This window comes from Atractosteus spatula, chromosome 11 (genome assembly GCF_055471065.1).
Source record: "Atractosteus spatula isolate fAtrSpa1 chromosome 11, fAtrSpa1.hap1, whole genome shotgun sequence".
Classification (NCBI taxonomy): domain Eukaryota; kingdom Metazoa; phylum Chordata; class Actinopteri; order Semionotiformes; family Lepisosteidae; genus Atractosteus; species Atractosteus spatula.
In genome coordinates this window covers 30,469,814-30,488,433 of record NC_142716.1, presented here as the reverse complement: position 1 = coordinate 30,488,433, position 18,620 = coordinate 30,469,814, and the positions used below count along the sequence as shown (strand labels likewise).

The 18,620-nt window shown below is 38.7% G+C and overlaps 1 protein-coding gene across 1 annotated transcript; it reads left to right on the top strand.

Annotated features, from left to right (window-relative positions):
• The first annotated feature begins 5,277 nt into the window (after nucleotides 1-5,277).
• Nucleotides 5,278-17,570, top strand: LOC148823826 (DEP domain-containing protein 1A-like). Its single transcript, XM_088927964.1, has 12 exons — nucleotides 5,278-5,334; nucleotides 6,257-6,522; nucleotides 11,106-11,256; nucleotides 11,486-11,607; nucleotides 11,692-11,822; nucleotides 12,437-12,484; nucleotides 13,233-13,370; nucleotides 14,108-15,064; nucleotides 15,568-15,740; nucleotides 16,621-16,797; nucleotides 17,015-17,200; nucleotides 17,427-17,570. Exons 1-12 carry the CDS (start codon nucleotides 5,278-5,280, stop codon nucleotides 17,568-17,570), a joined length of 2,550 nt encoding a protein of 849 aa, XP_088784090.1.
• The last annotated feature ends 1,050 nt before the right edge of the window (nucleotides 17,571-18,620 follow it).

Sequence of the window (18,620 nt, the reverse complement as noted above, 5' to 3'; positions counted from 1 at the left end):
TGCTTTCACCCTGGATTTCCCTTTGGACTTGTTCGCCTGGACCACGCCACCCCCGAGCGCCTTTGGACTGTCGACACGCCCCCCTGTTCGTCTACCAGCCCAGTTCCCAGTCTTCTCTCCCCCATGTCTGTTTCACTCCCTTCCGGCTTCTACCCTCTGCACAGGGTTCTGATTGATGCTTCGTGACCAGCAGAAATCAAACTCATCATTTTATAAATCTTTAAGCTACATTGAACAGCATCTTCAAAATTTTGATCATAACAACTCAAGGTAAACTATACATGAGCAACACATGTGACATATTGTAACAGCCAAACCCCAGAATTTTCAAATTCAGCTCATTGTTAAATGTTGCTTTCCAAACACCCATGTAGTTTAAAAGGACACTTTTTATACTATAAAAACAACACTATAAGGGGTTAACTAGTATCTGAAAACAAAGCTAAAAGAAGAAAAAATATATAAATAGAAATGTGTACAACTATTAGAAATATCTAAGACTTTTGTGCAGCAGCGTAATATTTTAAAGATGATATATACTAAAATAGTGAGACTGGGAAGTTGTATTTCTACAGGTATGTCTTAATTGTAACAGTCCTCCTGCTCTCTTCTGGAGGTCTTTGTGAACTGCTTCACAGCTGCTACTACTTCTCTCCAGCCAGAGTCTGCACTTCTGTCTTGTTTTAATTTATTCCTGTAATAATTCACTTTAAAATCCCTTTAAAAATGTAAGCTGTGTATGTTTTAATTAAGATTTACCCAGCACATCTGTAGTGCCTTTCTGAAATAAGCCAGGTGCTCTGCAAGCTGCATACAGAACCAAGCAATTGCAAGGATTTTCCTTTCTGGAACAGGAAACAACAGGCTACTTTGTAATCCTCGTTAATAAAAGAAAGGTCATAAATGAGCAGAATCCAGTCTGTCCACTTGCTTGCCAGTTTACAGCTATGAATCCAGACATATTTTTACTAAAGCTATTTATTTTTCCTTAGTGCCTCATTATTAGAAGAGTATTTTATGTTCTAAATCCTAAATTGTCCTTTAGATTAGTTTCACTGAAGTGGCCTGATTAGCATCTTAAATATTGCAGACAGACAACTGGGTCAGAGAGCCATTTGAAAACAGCGATTTCTGTTATTTATTATCCTTGGTCAAGATAACTAAAGACTAATATGCATCACAGAATGCCTAACCTTGAAAGTGCAGTAGAAGTCACAAAAGCTTATTCTCTTGCACACTGAGAATCGATCACACAGAATTCCTTATTTAAACTGCTTATTTCTCAAACTGGAAATGAAAAAATATGATGAGAGAGCTCCAGATGATCCGTTATTGTGGAATAGGACACGAGTGCAGCAACATTTAGCAGAGAATGAACTACCAGGATGCCCAAGCATACTGGTGATGCTGTACTTAAGCACAACAACTCTGTGCCACCTTCTTGTCATGTACTAATGAATATTCTATTGTAATGTTCTAAAAAATAATAATTGCTGGACACTCCACTCTTATTCTTCCCATTACTGTTATCATACAACTACAGGCAAGAGTAACACCAACAAATAATGAAGCAAAAGAAACAGAAGATGGAGGGAATGAGGAAAGAAATAAATAAAGAAAAAAAGCAGTGTAACAGAGAGCTACCTGGACCTGTAAGAAGGTTGTTAGGGATCGCAGCTCTCCTGAGACCATACCAACCCAGATTAAAAATCCCAGGGAGTTTCTCGAAAAGAGTAGGGGTGTAACCCCGGCATCCTGGCCAAATTTCCCATTGGCCTTTACCAATCATGGCCTCCTAATAATCCCCTATCTATGAATTGGCTTCATTACTCTGCTCTCCTCTCCACTGATAGCTGATGTGTGGTGAGCGTTCTGGCACACTATGGCTGCCGTCACATCATCCAGGTGGATGCTGCACATTGGTGGTGGTGGAGGGGAGTCCCCATTACCTGTAAAGCGCTTTGAGTGGAGTGTCCAGAAAAGCGCTACTGTATATAAGTGTAAGCAATTAAATTTATTATTAAAAATGTAATCATGCAAATAAATTTAAATTGGCCTATTTTTATGGCATTTATGGGTTTTCAGTGGATTTCTAAATATTTTTGGCACAGATACAGTATACAAATCTTGCATTGAGAATCAAACCCTAAAGGTGTGTGCAATTGTGTCCTGCTTTCTCAGGTCTGAGACCCACCATGTGAATCACAGTCCTTCTCAGAAAGATGCTTCTCTGAGCAATTCCTCTGTGATCTGATGGGAGGGGGGTCTGTCTGAATGTAATGAACTCAGGAGGTGAAATTATTGGATACTACTCAGAGGCAAAAGGAGCCATACAGCCTGACAATTGTTTAAAAATGTCTGGACTGGAGACTCTTAGATGACAGACTGCGACACCCTCCATCATTAACCTTCATTTTTATGTGATAAGAGCTCCAAATACACCTGACTCAATGAATATAAACTTACCCTTGTGTTTTAAGAATATAAGTTATTGCCTGTGAAATGACTGCTACATTATATCCTATTATATCGTACATTATATTCCTGTTGCTACATATTTTATGTTTATCAAATCCCATGTGCATCCCATTTGTAATCATTGAGATACAAGAAAAAAAGGTAATTAAAGTTGACATCTTTGGCCCAGCACAATTTTAATCATTGCTTTAAGGCCAGGGTGGGCAAATGTAATTCTGGAATAAACGTAGTTTAGGTTAAAAAATGAGGACTTTCAGCCCATCTAGTCAATTAGGTAGGTAATTCATTTAAGGATCTCAACCAGGATACTGGAGGATTCTTAAAAGAAACCTGGGACCAGGATTGACTGTCCCTGCTTTAGGTATTCAGACTCAGGCATGCAGCTCTTCACCACGTTCTTGACAACTAACAAACTACATGGACTAAATGGCCTCCTTTTCTGTGTAATGAAAGTCATTCTTTCACCCCCATAACATTCTTTACTTTTTCATTTTTAGACTGCAACAACATTTTAAATTAATTATACAAAGTAAATCGCTGTGATCCATTTTTTTTGCACAAAATGAATTTTGAACTAATTTTCATTAATATAATATGAAAATACCTAGTTCAGGTGGGTAGCTGCGTCAGCAGGCATAGGCTGCAAAGGAACAAGTAATAGGTTTATTCCATGCTGAAAAAAAGGAGAAAGAAAACACAACATTTCAGCCGTGGAGCCTTCTTCAGGTGTGAGCTGAAGATACCTATGCAGGTACTGTAGCAGACTACATTATGTAGGAATTTGTCTGGTCTAACACAGGTTATCAGATCCCCCAGAACCATCGGCACACTCAAGAACAACACAAGACATGTAGGTGCAATAACTGATATTTTATTCTTCCAGATGCTAACAATTACAATAATGTATCAGGATGTACTACTAAAAAGTGTCCACAAAGGGCACGCACACAAAAGTAATTAATAGCATATTCAGCTGTAACCAGAAGAGCAAAGACAGTGCTCTTTACAGACCTCACAGACCTTGTCTCTGTTCATTACATTCCAAAACAAAAGCCAACAAGTCATCCTCAAATCAAAATCTGCACTGTCACCCCCTGTACTCCCCATGAAGAATTATATGGTTCAGTTCACTCAACCAGACATGCTTACTTCCACAACCCTGAAGAAGGAAAAACCCTTTCAGTCTTTCAGTTGTCTCTGGCATCCACAGTCACACACAAAATGTTTCCTTTTATGTCCCCTGCACCTTTGTTGCCATGTGCAACATAAACAGGGCACAGGAGGAGAGAGCACCCTCTACTGACTGAGCTGATCCACTCTCCAGACTCTCCTGTGACACACTAAAACGCCAGGTCTTGAATGAGTGGGAGGCATGTCCAGAAGATCACAAAAGTAGTAAGTCATACACTGCTGGAGGCTACTTGTTTGAATTGCCAGGTGTGACAGTTAACTATCCCTCTGTTCTAGGCCTGGTCTCAGCCTGCTCAGGACCCTCACACAACCTAATATGTGGCCCCTGACTGTGTGGTAATTAACTAGTGTCTAGGCAAAGTGTGTCTCTCGATCTCCACAGCTGTAACGCTGTGCCTCTTTTCTTCTCAGCATTAAAAAAACCTTAACCTGTTCCTCTCGATCTGTGATGACTGCCAACAAAAGCACTGGCTGTTATATACATAACTCAAGTAAACATAGCTCCCTACTGCCACTTCTGTCATTTCGTGTCCATTACAGAATTCCACGTTTAGCAGATACCAGTGCACGTCTTACACTGGGATAGGGACCATTTTTTGCATTCCATACATATCGTTGAGATGTACTGGAAATAGGAACAGCCAGCATTGCATAGCATATCTACTTTAGATTAAGATTTCTTAACCTTGAAGCCAAATTGGCAGTTTTTAGCATTCCAGTCCCTTAGCATTAGCAGGAAAAAGAGAGCACAGACTAATACGGGTGTTGCGCCCTTGCTTTGATCATTCTGCAGATAAAGATTAGCGAGAATAATTCACCGATATTGAGAGATTTTCAAGAAAATTGGTTAAAAAATGAAAAACAAAAAATGAAAATCCCTTCTTCTGGTTGGTTGTTGTTATTATTATTATTATTATTATTATTATGTGAACGCATGAAAAGAAAATACAGTAAAGTATCGGCAAACCACAGATCACCATGTTCTACGCATCCTCTAATATTCCCGTTAAGACTCAGCTGCTGTCAATCGATCCTAAATGTGATAGCCTTCGCTTTCTATTTATTCTATGAATGACAACAAATAATATAATCTAAAAGCCATATTTTCCATCTTCCTCTTCTAAATGAGCAATTACAATCACAACTCGGTCAGTTGCACATTCAATTTTCAAGTGAAAATTTACTGAAGTGCTGAGAGAGGACATGAAAAACAAGCGAAGAAAAAAAAGCAAGGAACTGCTGTTTAAGGTCTTTTGTTTATTTCCTTTCAAAGTCTCTATACAAAAACAGTCGTCAGAAACAAAATATATCAAGCCATAGAGAGAAGATTATAACTTTGTGATACCGGAAGTTCGTTTCCGGGGAACCTTGTATTTTGTTGCAAAGTTGTCGCAAGTTTCCACGTTCTATTTTCGGTCACATGACCCTGTCGTCCTCCAATCGGCGAACTCCGGGGCCTCGCTCTCAATTTCAAACACTGCGGTCCGCATCAGTTGAATGGTGTCTGAGTTTGTCCGGAGCTCTTGCTGGGTGGGTGGGGGAGATGGTTATGGTTTTGTGCTGAGTGCTTCCGATTAAGGCTGCAATCGTCCCTATCGAATATTTAAGATGGATTTTCAGGAATCTCGCATCGTCACTCCAGGTCCTTACAGGGCTACGAAATTGGTAAGACCGATTAAAAAACAAAGATAAGACTGGTGTAGCCTTTCTGTACTACACGTTTGCACCCTATTAACAACGACATTTGTTGTGTTTTTCACCTTTTTATTTCTTTTTAAAAGCACGCCCTGTGTAATGGGGCTAATTACGCGGTGGAATTACTCTGCATAGTATCTTGTATTGTGGGAAGAGTTGTTTAGATAACGAAAATTACAGTATTCTAACGGGTTTAGGGTGGATAGCTGAGCTAGTCTTCCGAAGTTCCTGTAAAGACTGATTATAATCTCGCTCAGAGACAACAGACTCCTACTGTACTGCGAGGATTTAAATCTAGTACTGAATATGCTGATTTTGTTTTTGCCTTCGGTGTTGTTCTATATGTATTTTATGTTTGTTCATAACCGAATTTATTATTAATTTTATTTGCGGTTTATGCAGTAATACGAGTCATATTTCTATGCTTTTCAATAGTTGTACTGGAAACTTATCAGTGGTATCCGCTTACTGTAGCTGTGTTGTTCACTGTGTCGGGTATTTTCAAATTGTCGTCTTTTAAATGCATTTTTACTTTCGACTTTTAAATGCATGCGTCCTTTCTTGGTCCCTGTAAACGGCAATTGTTTCATGTCTCTCAAGACGGTTTGTTTGGAAGGAGATTCATTGAATTTCAGAAATATTTACAGCTTTTTAAGATGATCACAGAACATGAAGAACTTTCTGCACGCATTTGTGTCATGGCTCTGTAAGCACCTTTCCCCTGTCTGTTATGGTGTTGAAGTGGTCAGTAATGCTCTTCTGTTTAACCTTCCATGAACACTGTGGTGTACAGGTGTTAAAAGGCGAGAACAGGGAGAGGAATCTTAGAAATTCAGGAGTTTGAAGGTAGCTGCTATAATTTAAATGTAACCATCGCCTTTTCTCTTTACAGTGGAATGAGGTCACAAAGCTTTTCAGAGCGGGGATGCCTTTGAAAAAGCACCGCCAGCATTTCAGAGTGCATGGAAACTGTTTCACTGCAGTAGCAGCTGTGGACTGGTTACACGAGCTCCTCCGAAACAATAGCAATTTTGGCCCGGAGGTAACCAGGCAACAGACTGTCCAGCTGCTCAGGAAGTTCCTAAAGAACCATGTGATCGAAGATGTCAAGGGGAGATGGGGATCAGAAGACCTGGAGGACAACAGTCAGCTCTTCAGGTATGCGCTCAATTTCAGACTCTTCATGAACTGCAGAAGCCTCAAGCAAAACACACACAGTTTGATACACAATGTATACGTTTGGGATGGCCTGGTAGTGCAATGGTAGGCAAGTATTCAGTTCTTTTATTTTATATCATTTGTTTTATTGAGTAATAATTCTGTAGAAATTAATAACAACAGAGAACTATTAATTTTAGGTAGTATGCATCACCTATCTTTTTTTTACAAAAACAACCTATAACACTCATTCACATAAATGAATTAAGAAACCTAAGCATCTAAAAATCTCCAATCACACTATATCCAAAAAAAAACTGGGTGCAGTCTGTCTCTGACCACAGATCCCCCAGACCCACTGCAACCTGAAGACAAGACTTCCTTTTCCATCAGCTTCTCAGGACCTCTAGCCAGCACCAATCCCCTCCCTCTATGGAGCAGAACGGGTCACCTTTCTGGACCTGCTTTCAGTTCTGGACCTGGGGTGATTATTAATGTGGAGTTCGTATGTTCTCCCCATGTTTTCTCCAGGTGCTTCAGTTTCCGCCCATAGTCCAGAAACACACTGGTAGGTCTATTGGCTACTGGAAAAATTGGCCCTAGTTTGGCATGTCTGTGTGTCTGCCCTGTGATGGACTGGCGCAGCGTCCAAGGTGTACCCTGCCTTGCACCAGTTGCTTGCTGGGATAGACTCCAGCTCCCCCACGACCCAGAATTGGAAGAAATGATAAGAAAATGAGTGGATACATGTGTAAGTTAGTGAGGATTTGATTTCATAGGACCTTAAACACTTATTTTTCTGTAGTGAGATATATATATATTAAAATAGAATGAGTAGGCGAAACTAGAATTTTAATGCTTTTACCTCTCAACTGAGGGTGTTACTCAAATTAAAAATCCCCTGCAGCTTTTCTATGTCCCTGGAGGTTCTCCGTACAGTGGGGCTACTGCAGGGCTCCTTATTTTATGAGTTGATACATAGTGCCTTCCCAGTTCGGGAGGGTTTGTTTTCAGCTCTGTTTCGCAGCTTCTGAGATCCTTTTATAGTCTGGTGAAGAGAAATCTGGACCTAACTGTCCTTTGTCCTAAAAATTTGAGAATGTAAATGCAGAGGAGATAATGGTTTTCACCCTCCTCATGTAATTGAAAAAGGCTTTCACGTGTTAATAGGTTTTCTTAAGTGGCCTGAGTTTGTGTCTAACTAGTGAGCAGCTGTTATTTGGCATATGGTAGCAATTTGACACATCCTGTTGTTTGGATTCAGAAAAGGCTTTTTTCGTTTCTTTGAATTTGACAGCATAGTTTTTTGTTTGGATATTTATGCATTACAGTCCCATTGTCAGATTCATTCTGTTTGTCTACACAGTGTGCGTCAGTGTAGATGGAACACCTAGAGATCATGTTTGTGATAATAAATAACTTATTCATAAAGCATCTTTCCAAAACCAAGGACGGCATGATACATCGTGAATAAAGTACAATAAAAGGAAATGAAGAGAAAGCATACAGGTTTTTACAAATTGACTGTAGGCAATTAGACATAGCCCTTGGTAAAAAGGCAAGATTTAAATTTGGATTTGAAGAGTTACAGAAGGTATCTCTCGTCAAGTCTGAAGACGGTCACTTCACAACACTGGAGCAGCGACGGAGAAGGCACAGTCACTAACAGTCCATGATTTAGTCCTGGTTACAGTGAGTAGAGGACCAGCCTCAACTGAATGGAGCCTATGAGGGGAAGTGTAAACATGGAGAAGTTCAGAAATGTATGTGGAGCCGGATTGTTCAGAGCCTTGAAAGTCAGTAACAAGAGCTTGTACTGAATACGTGACTTTATAGACAACCAGTGTCGAGACTGAAGTTTGGGAGTGACATGCTGCTAAGGTCTAGTTTGAGTAAGTAGTCTAGCTGCAGAGTTTTGAACATACTGCAACTTGTTGAGAAGAGAGGTAGGGAGCTCATAGAGTAAAAGAGTTGAAGAAATCAAGCCTTGATGTTATAAATGCATGAATCGGACATTGATTAAAAAAAACGTTTTAGATATGTTTTTTTGTTTCATTTTATCCCACAGTTTTTGCAGATATAAGTAATAAGCAGAGTTTACAATTAAGAAAGTAAGTGCACAAAAGCAGTTCCACATTTCATATGGTTAAAATGGTGAACACGGATTAATACACAAACCTAAAATGGCGAAGATATAGTGGTTCATGTCGTGTAAAAATATAAATAAATTGTAGATATGATTAGATCTCAGGAGAAAATATAATTCTGCTGTTCTTTTAGCTAACAGTCACTAAAGTTTAGTCACCTCAGCATTTTAACTAATCTCAAAGTGGTTTTTTAACATGAATGTGCTACATTTGCAGTTCATAGATAGGCAATGATTGTTTTCTTCTGCAAATGTAGCACATTCATGATAAAAAAAGAGGATTGAACTGTTGCAGCTTTGTGCAAACGTTCCAGCAAATAAACAGTATGGTGGGGTTGTTTAACTTGAATCTTGAGACAAGTCATTTATAGTTATTTGTGCAGTAAAAGACAGATTCCAGCTATAAATCAAGGCCAAATATTTTAGGTCACTGCTTTTTTTTTAATTCATCCCATTTGTGAATGTGTAGGGAGGGTTGCAGCCAAAAAAAAACACAACAAACCTTTAGCCTGTAAAGCTAATTTAATTGTAATTTAACAATTTTATTCCAGATATACCAAAGCAATGTCCTGATCAGGGAGACATAGACACAGCTTAGAGAGTATGGTGTTAAAATAAAAGCAGAGATGGTAAAGATGCATTGAAGAAGGTTTAGGGTGTTAAAGATTTTTCTTTACAATACTGCCGGAAAACAGAAGCTGTTTATAGCAAAGGGCTTTGATTGAATGAGTCTTTACTGTAATTCATTGGTCATGCCAATAAAGCCCTTTGAATTTGAGTCAGTATTTTCTGATTGGTTAAGAAGGGAGTGGGAGATCTAAAGAGAAGTGTTTGTAGTCACAGTTGGAGATAAAGGGCAAAGCGGTGGCTCTGTGGCTAAGGATCTGCGCCTGTGGCTAGAAGGTTGCCAGTTCAAATCCCTCGGCCGGCAGAGGATTCCTACTCCATTGTGCCCCTGAGCAAGGCCCTTAACCCCAGCTGCTCCAGGGGGGCCGAATAAATGACTGACCCTGCACTCTGACCCCAAGCTTCTCTCACTCCCCATCTGTGTGCCTGTGTGTCTCATAGAGAGCAAGCAGGGGTATGCGAAAAGACAAATTCCCAATGCAGGAAATTGTATATGGCCAATAAAGTGATTTTATCTAAAGGATTGACTACCTCAGGTTCTGTGTTTGTCTGCAAGTATTTCCACCTAGAATACCAGCATTCTTATCGATAATCTTGGACTGCCAGGTAGATCTGTCGAAATAATAATAATAATAGCTTACACTAATATAGTGCTTTTCTGGGCACTCCACTCAAAGCGCTTTACAGGTAATGGGGACTCCCCTCCACTCCCACCCGTGTGCAGCATCCACCTGGATGATGCGACGGCAGCCATAGTGCGCCAGAACGCTCACCACACATCAGCTCTCAGTGGGGAGGAGAGCAGAGTAATGAAGCCAATTCATAGATGGGGATTGGTATGATTGGTAAGGGCCAATGGGAAATTTGGCCAGGACGCCGGGGTCACACCCCTACTCTTTTCGAGAAACCACAGAGAGTCAATGACCACAGAGAGTCAGGACCTCGGTTTTACGTCTCATCCGAAGGACGGCGCCTGTTTACAGTATAGTGTCCCCATCACTATACTGGGGCATTAGGACCCACACAGACCACGGGGTGAGTGCCTCCTGCTGGCCCCACTAACACCTCTTCCAGCAGCAACCTAAGTTTTTCCCAGGAGGTCTCCCATCCAGGTACTGACCAGGCTCACACCTCCTTAGCTTCAGGGGGTTGCCGGTTGTGAGTTGCAGAGTGATATGGCTGCTGGCAGAAATAATGTAATCTGTGTAGCTGGAGCCTTGGATTTAAAAAAAGTGCAGATATCTTTAGTGTGATTTGTTCCTTCCAATTGTTTGTGTGCTTATACTATAGCTGTGTTTCTCTTCAGTGCAGTATTGCCACCTGCCTACTTTACTGTCTGATTCCGTGACTGTGCATAAAATATCAGCAAATATTTTTTTAAATGGAGGCAGATATTTTTCCTGTGCTTTAGTTTCTTTTACAGTACATTGAATAACCCAGTAGTTGACTGATAGCGATATTATATCCAATCTAATTTAGAATATTGCCTCATATAATAAAAGAAATGAAACATTGATAAGTCAGCAGATTTCCAAAGACTTTCCCAGAGAATTTACTCTGAAAGGCTTTGTGACCATAATCTATGATTCACATTATAATGGATTTCATTAAAACTTTAATTTCATTCAACAATACAAATCCATATTCTAATATTTTGAACTGGAGAAACACAGCAGAGAATATTTTGGGCAATGGAAAAAAAAGGGTAGCTGATGTAGTATAAAATGCACAGAATCTTGTATTTTCTGCCCATTGTTTTCATCCACCATCTAAATATTGTTTTGAAATGTATTCTTTGAATTGTTCTAAGGTTTCCCCCAACATCTCCTTTGAAGATTATTCCAAATCGTCCTTCATTTATGAGAAAGAAAGCAGCAAGTGTCTCAATCAAGGAAAGAGACAGCTTTTTTAAATTCTCCAATTTTTATCGACGAAGTTCTAAGAAATTTGATGAAACACAGGTAAGAATTTCATGTTGTCCTATATATTTGCTGTAACATATGAGCTTAAAATCACTTTGGATAAAGAAATGAAGGGCATGTTTGATGCATTTTACCATTCTAAAAGATCGCTGGTATTGGTCTCTTTCTAGTAATAGTAAAGATATCCAAGCATGGTTTTTGAGAGCGCAGCTAATGTAATTATCCTTTTCAAAATTATATGCAAGAAACAAATCTCTGTAATTTCTAGGAAAATATTGATCCCTTAAACCAAGAAGAGCTCACCGATGTTCCAGAAAGTGTACAGGTTCATAGCCGGGAGATAACGCAAGAAGACATTCATGAAGTTTGGAGGAATATTACTCTAACACAGTAAGTTTTAAGACAGATATCTATGGACTCTGGACCTGTTTATGGACATATCATTTTTAGGTGAGACCGACCTTTTGTTTTTAGTTTGCAGAAATCATTGGGCTTGACTTCACTGGAAGATGTGTTGGATCCAGCGCAAGTCAATCCAGAACACATTGTCTACAACATGACTAATGTCAACAAGCACGGAGTGGTCACATTGCAAGACAAGACAGGTATTATTTTTTAATTTTTTCAGCAAACCAGATTGATATAGTTTGTATTCCAGTTATTTTGTAGGCATTAAATAGATTAGGTCTGCAATAATTCTGGGTGAAGGCAATTCACACTGTGCCATTTACATTAAACTGACTTTGCTTTAATGACATGGGGTAAATATCGCTCAAAATCATCAGAAAGTAAGAGTAGTTAACATCAAAATCTTAAAAAGATTAAAACTTATTTTTGTCAGATGTACTGGAAAATCATGTAAGACTATTTTGTTGAATTAAAGTAAAGTTTTAGTAATCCAAGTTTCAAACTTTCTAGTGGATGTTATCGGCTGATATGTTGCAAAAGAAAAATATTATACAATTGAAATCACTGTGCTGTTGAACAAGGTGATGTTTTTTAACAAGGTGTTAAAACAAAGGAATACAAAGCTGTTTGTAATTCATTCATCTTTGTATGATATTAGTTGGGTTGTTTCTTTGAGTGTGTATTGGCCTTTATAATAATATTTATTTGGATGAATTTATTTATCCTGAATGCATTTCCCATTATTGTTCCAGAACAATTAAAGACAATTCCAAAAATCATTTGAACTGAATGTTGGTTACTCTGTTTTTAGGGGACCTGCCCCACTGGGTTTTGTCTGCTATGAAGTGCTTGGCAAACTGTAAGTAAATAATACAGCCTTTAATTCTTTCTTTTTTATGTTTAAAATTGTATATTCGTTTTAGATTTTAAATCTTGCTGATCAGATATTCTTATGAATTCTTTATACCTTTCATTTATTTTTTTATTGAATGTTTGAACAGGTTTATTGAGATCTCTATTTAAGCATATAAATTAGTACAAGATTTGTCTTGTACTGACTCTTGTACAGTTCTTGGATAGCCACAATCCTGCAGATGTTATGGGTTACACTTAAGCAAGTTCTGAGCACTTGGAACAACTTAATTTTTATCGTATAAATTGGTTTTGAGCTTATCCCTTACATTTATTCATCTAAATGGATTATAGGTGATCTCAAAATACAATATGATGGTATCTCTTAAGGACCAAGTTAGCCTTTTTTGACTTAAGCCAGCTGACATAAATTGATCAAAATTCATGTTCCAAGATTTTGCAAATTGATTTAAGGGTAATGTGATACTAACCAGCCCATCAGTCTAAGATTCTGTTCTCTGTTCTCCTTAACCTCCTTACTCAACATAAGTAAATGCAGTGTAGGCTTTTTCTCCATTACAGGTGCATCATTAAAGATTAGGCAGTGCTATGGTCTCTTGAAAGAGCAAAGCATTACTGTGCTTGTTCTTACTCCTCCCCTGTCTCAAAATAGTCTTGGAAGGGCAGCTGAAAACTTGTCTTTGTCTACCACAGCAATTGAATGATTTTTTCCCCTTATCCTCCTTCATTTAAAGGGCCAAAGTATGACTCCAGCCAGCCATCCTACCCTGGGTTTGAGAGGGATGTTTTTAAAACCGTTTCAGATTATTTTATAAATCTTCCTCAGCCACTCCTGACATTTGAATACTATGAATTATTTGTGAACATTTTAGGTATGTATTTTTTTTCAATATTTTGTAGTTAGTACAGATTTAAAATAGCACTACTGGGTACTCTAGAGGTTTCCTGTAAATCAGCATTTGGTTTATCATAGGTGGAATGTTTCAACTCTGTTTAAAAATGTATAGTATGTGGGGATAATTATGCTGGGGCTCACCTATATTATATCTCTTACCTAAACCAGTTTTAGAGAGACCACAGCAAGGGAGCTTTTTATTTATCAGTCAAAACACCACTGTTTACCACTGTTTACCACTCAAGGACAAATGAGATTTGCATTTTAGTGGTGTGCTTGCAAATTACCTCAGAAGAGATGTTCTTTTTTGGAAATTAAAAGAACACAAAACCCATCAGAAATACAGAGGAGAATAGAATACTCATTCATCTTCTCTAATGAAAAATTTGAGCCAGAACTGTTGCAGAAAACTAATGTTGCAAGATCTCAGAAGCAATTGTATTTCATGCACATGAAGTGTAACACTTGAATATTAACTTAAACGCATGTTTTCAATGGAGAAATGCACATCACTATTATCCTGTGGAATGTTACCTTTGATAACATGATATTTTGAATGCGTATTTGTGCTTTGCTTGTGTCCTTTACGGTCAAAGCTGTTTTTACTAACCCTGCTGAATGTGCAGTTTCCCCTCCCCCCAGTGTATCCATCAGCCCAGCTTTACATTTGACTCACTTCAAAAGTCTTTTTTATTTTGTCTGATTTTCTGATAGTTTTGTGCGGCTACATCATGGTCCCAAAAACACAACGAGGGAAACGTAAAAGCCAAGAGGAACCCAACTATCCTCAGCCGGCCAAAACTCAGCATTTACATGATGCCAATCCATTCAAGTCCACAGAGTGCCTCTTGCTAAGCTTAATCCGTAAGGGATCTTTAGAGGAAAGTGAATCCCCAATGAAAGAGGTGTTCTCTTCTAATTTGGAGACCAAACAACTCACACAGCTAAAAGGCTGTGCAAAGAAAATACTGAAGTGCAACGAAGCTGACAGAAGATCCAGTGCCTGTGACATTATAGGAGGCAGTTGTCAGAACCTTGCGCAGTTTAAGAGTAGTGAAACCATGCCAGTCAAGTTTAGACCAAGGTGCTATTCTATGGAAGGAATTATGGATATTTCAGGTGATGCTGGCCCCAGACATCTCTTCAGATCTGAGGAAAGCCTGACATCTTGCAGCAGCAGTGGCAGTACTTTCAGTAGCTCATTGCATAAAACTGGCTCTCCGTTTGACATTCATTCTAAAGCTCCACGGCAAGAACCTATTTACACATCTGTCCCTTCATGTTCCACCAAAGAAGTAAAAAAAGGCATCGAACTTTGCAGCAGCCAGTCAGCCAGCAATGAGGCGCCAATTCCCCTCGAAGTTCAGTCTGGAAAAAGACACCACATGAGTCGGTCTAACAGTGTTGGAAATTGTACTGGTCTTGGAAGCATCAAAGAGATATCTAGTAGTTACAGCATCAATGCTCCTGTGGCTGAAATTACAATGAAGCCAGATTTCTCCTCCAGCATTGGGCTGAGACGACCCAGTGTATTAAATTTATCTGACGCCAAGAAAGATGGTCAGAAAAGTGCACATGTGAGCAGACGCTGCCAAAGCTCTATGGAACTCTGTGAAAAGCTGTCTTCTACCTCTGTGTCCACTTTTGCACGTCCCCCAAGCCCTGAGCAAAGTAAGCCTATGACTGCATGCAATTATTAGCATCGTGTATGTTGTACTCAATGCTTTGCTATTTAAAACTCTTAAAGGAACTTTTCTGGAATATTTAATTAAATGAAGAGCCTGTTGTATAGGGATTTTATGTGTCATTTGAGTTTCCTGAGAGATCTGATTTGAAATCATACTGACCAGAAAGATTCCTTTAATTTCTGTTTGTTCAGTATTTCAACTGTTTGCATGCTCTTTACAACTACAGCTGCTTTTCTGAACCTGTAAAGCAATTTCTGAGAATAGTTTGCTTGCTCACATTCTTAAATATAAGAACTTCACTTCTGTACTTTTGGTCATTGATTAACGATCTCTAGTGTAAACACTTTTTGTGAAACTGAATTCTGAAGAAACTAATTTTTTACAAATATTAAACTGTTTTTTGGCCACATTGTATTTAAGCAATATTGAGGCATCCCGTGTGTAAAGAGTATTGATCCAAATATAATCGGATCTCTTGTTTCCAAGGCTTGCTGCAGCCCCAGCTGGAGAGGGTTGCAATAGAGGCCCTACAGCTGTGTACTCTTCTGCTGCCTCCAAGCAACCGGCGCCAACTTCAGCTGCTCATGCGCATGATCTCTCGAATGAGTCAGAATGTGGACATGCCACGTCTCCATGATGTGATAGGGACAAGGACATTGGTGAGAAATCACAGCTCTGGAGAGAAAAATCCTTCATCCTATTTGTGCCATTTCCTTCCTTCGTGGCTATTGGTGAATTCCGAAAACAGCTCTTTTTTTTGTCTCTATGGTTTGCAGCGATTTGATAGTGACTCCATAATCAAATCTCAACGTTTTGAAAGCTGATTGTGATTTAAAGGTTTCTAACATTGAGTTTCACTGCCCCTGGGCTGTATTGACGCCTTGTCCAAAAATAGTTGTTGATGCAGAAAGAGCCCTTTTTTTGCTCAGATGTTTGCTATTCTTCATAACCAAAAATTTTAATGTACTATTAAGTTCCCATTTTGGAGTGTAATGTACTATTTTGTCTCCCTATTTTTTTTTCATTAGTGCTCCTTTAGAATTAGTTCAGGGAAGTGACAAGATGCATTTTGGGGATGAAAAGAGCATCCTACTCTGATAGCTAAAAAAGCTTACTCTTTTTTTTTTAGGTCTGAACACTGTAGGGTTGATTCAGATATTCGAATTTTAAAAGCACAAGCGAGTGGACACATATGGTACCTATGAGAGAGTGCATTGAAAACTGAGAAGAGGTACTTCCCTTTTGGAAGTTTTGGAAGCTGACAGTCTTCCCAGCCATGTTGATGAAGCTAAGACCCTGACGAGATCCTTGATTAATAAGCTACTACCGAAAAACAACCTAGATAGGTCAAGTAGCCTCCTCATTTGTAACCTTTGTGTCCATGCTGTATTATATTGTCTTTGGAAAAACAATTGTATATTTATGGTTTTTTGCATTCTTTTTCCAGAAGTTTGGTTATGTTAATATATTAGTTTGCGGTCTGCACTAAGAGATTTGAGTTCTTTGGTCTGAGCACTAGGTGTCACTATTTCATTTCAGATGGTGCACACATTCTCCCGTTGTGTGCTGTGCTGCCAAGAAGAGGTAGACCTTGATGAGCTCCTGGCCACAAGACTAGTCTCCTTTTTAATGGATCATCACCAAGAGATTCTTCAAGTCCCAGGGTACCTGCTGAGTGCTGTTCAGGACCATATTGACTATATACGAAAAGTTCAGGTAGGTTCAAGATCCATTTTTTAATCTTTGGTTAACATAAAAAGACTTATTTTTAGTACCAAATATTCTAGAACACATAACACTTGATCTTAACCTGACCTGGAGGAAAAGAGTAGGTATCGAAATAAGTTATGTTGCTGTTATACAGTTTAAACCAGTTGTTTAGAATTGTGCCAGAATCAAATGTGACCAAAGTGCTATTTTCTTTTATACCCAGATAACATACCCAGGGGAAAGTGTCAGTGCCACTCTGCCAACCTACTCCTTCTGCAGGCAAATCACCTGCCAGGAGTTTGAAGAGCAGAAGCTATCTGTCTCACAGGCTGCTATTGCCGATCTGCTGGAAAGCCTCATCAAGGATAAAAACCTGTGTGTGAAGGAAAAGAAAAAGAAGCTTAAACAGGTAAATGTCTTTTACTCACAACCAGTTCTCCAGTTCCATTGACAATTGTGATGTTCTCTGAAATATGTAGCTGAGGCAGAGTGTTTTGCATGTTGTTAAAATGCCCATGCAGGATCAAGGAGTGCAGCTCATTGTAGGGTGTGGTATTATTGGGTTGTATGTAAATGTACATGTATATACATCTTTAAAATGTTTAAACCCTTAAGATTTCCATGTTTTTTTTTAGTTTCAAAAAGAGTATCCAGACATCTACAGCCGTCGCTTCCCAACCACAGAAAGTGAGGCCCAGCTCTTTATTGATAAGCCAAAGATAAAGCCACCGATGCTGTTAAATATGAAGAAACCCAAAACATTTGGCCTAAGAAACTGAAGATGATTTTTTTTTGTTTCAACTTTGTCCATATACTTGATTTGTCGACTCCATTCCCTCCAGAAAAGGGAATCTGCAACTACATAAAATACTTCTTTTGAAGGACTCAATGATGCAGGGACAATCAAAGCCTTTCATCTGGAAAGTGAAGACTGAAGCAATACTGTACATTTCAGATGTTATCCTAGATAAATATATTTAAACTTATTTTTGTTTAAACTAGGTGGGGGGTTGTAAAGTTTTATTAATTGGGTTAAAAAGCAAAGCAACACAGTCTTATGTAGCTGTATTATTGTTTTCAAAGAAGACAATTGATGACTGTAGTGGGTGATGGGTAGTAATTTAAAATCTTGAGAAGAGCATGAAGTCCTTTTTCTCAAGGCTGTTAACTGACATTGAGCACTCTGCTGCAGTAATGCTATAGCTTGCTCATGCAAGTGTTCTCGTATGCGCTTCAAGCATTGTTTTATCTCCATAGTCCTCAGGTTTACTTGTTCTCTGATTGAAAGGTATTGTCACCACATCTTCCATTTTAATGTATGCTTCTGAAATGCAGGACTTTTAGGCTTTGCACCCTGCTGAAGCTTTGATGCATATTGAATAATTTGCTAGACCTAGGTGTGTTACAGTGCAATTTATCCACATTGGGTAAGTGTTAATTTCATTCAGGTGATGCCAAACTGGTTAGACTTCGTATCTTGTTTTAGGTAACAATGGTTTTTATCAATGTTATATATATATACTATATTGTATTTTTGGTAACTCCAGCACAATTGTTTACACTTTTTTTGGTCTGTACTTGGTTTCTATTTACTTGACATATAAATGTCTCTTTAAATCTGTAACTTGCACATAACAACAAATCTGTAACATCAGTTTCCAGATTAAAGTTTTACATTTTGAAAATATTTCCACTTGAAGAAAATGTGCCAGATGTAGTTAAAGCATGTTTACAGTGATTTTTTTTTAAAGCAAACGGTTAAAGATGGCTTAAATGATACTGAGCTGTAAATGGAAATAGAACAATCAGGGTGAATAAAAGCCTTTTAT

What these genes read in the sequence shown, in the direction of transcription:
- LOC148823826 (XM_088927964.1), top strand. Translation starts at nt 5,278, where the DNA reads ATGGATTTTCAGGAATCTCGCATCGTCACTCCAGGTCCTTACAGGGCT. An exon ending in ATTATTTGTGAACATTTTAG is followed by an intron (nt 13,371 to 14,107) that starts GTATGTATTTTT and finishes ATTTTCTGATAG; the next exon opens with TTTTGTGCGGCTACATCATG. An exon ending in TGATAGGGACAAGGACATTG is followed by an intron (nt 15,741 to 16,620) that starts GTGAGAAATCAC and finishes ATTTCATTTCAG; the next exon opens with ATGGTGCACACATTCTCCCG.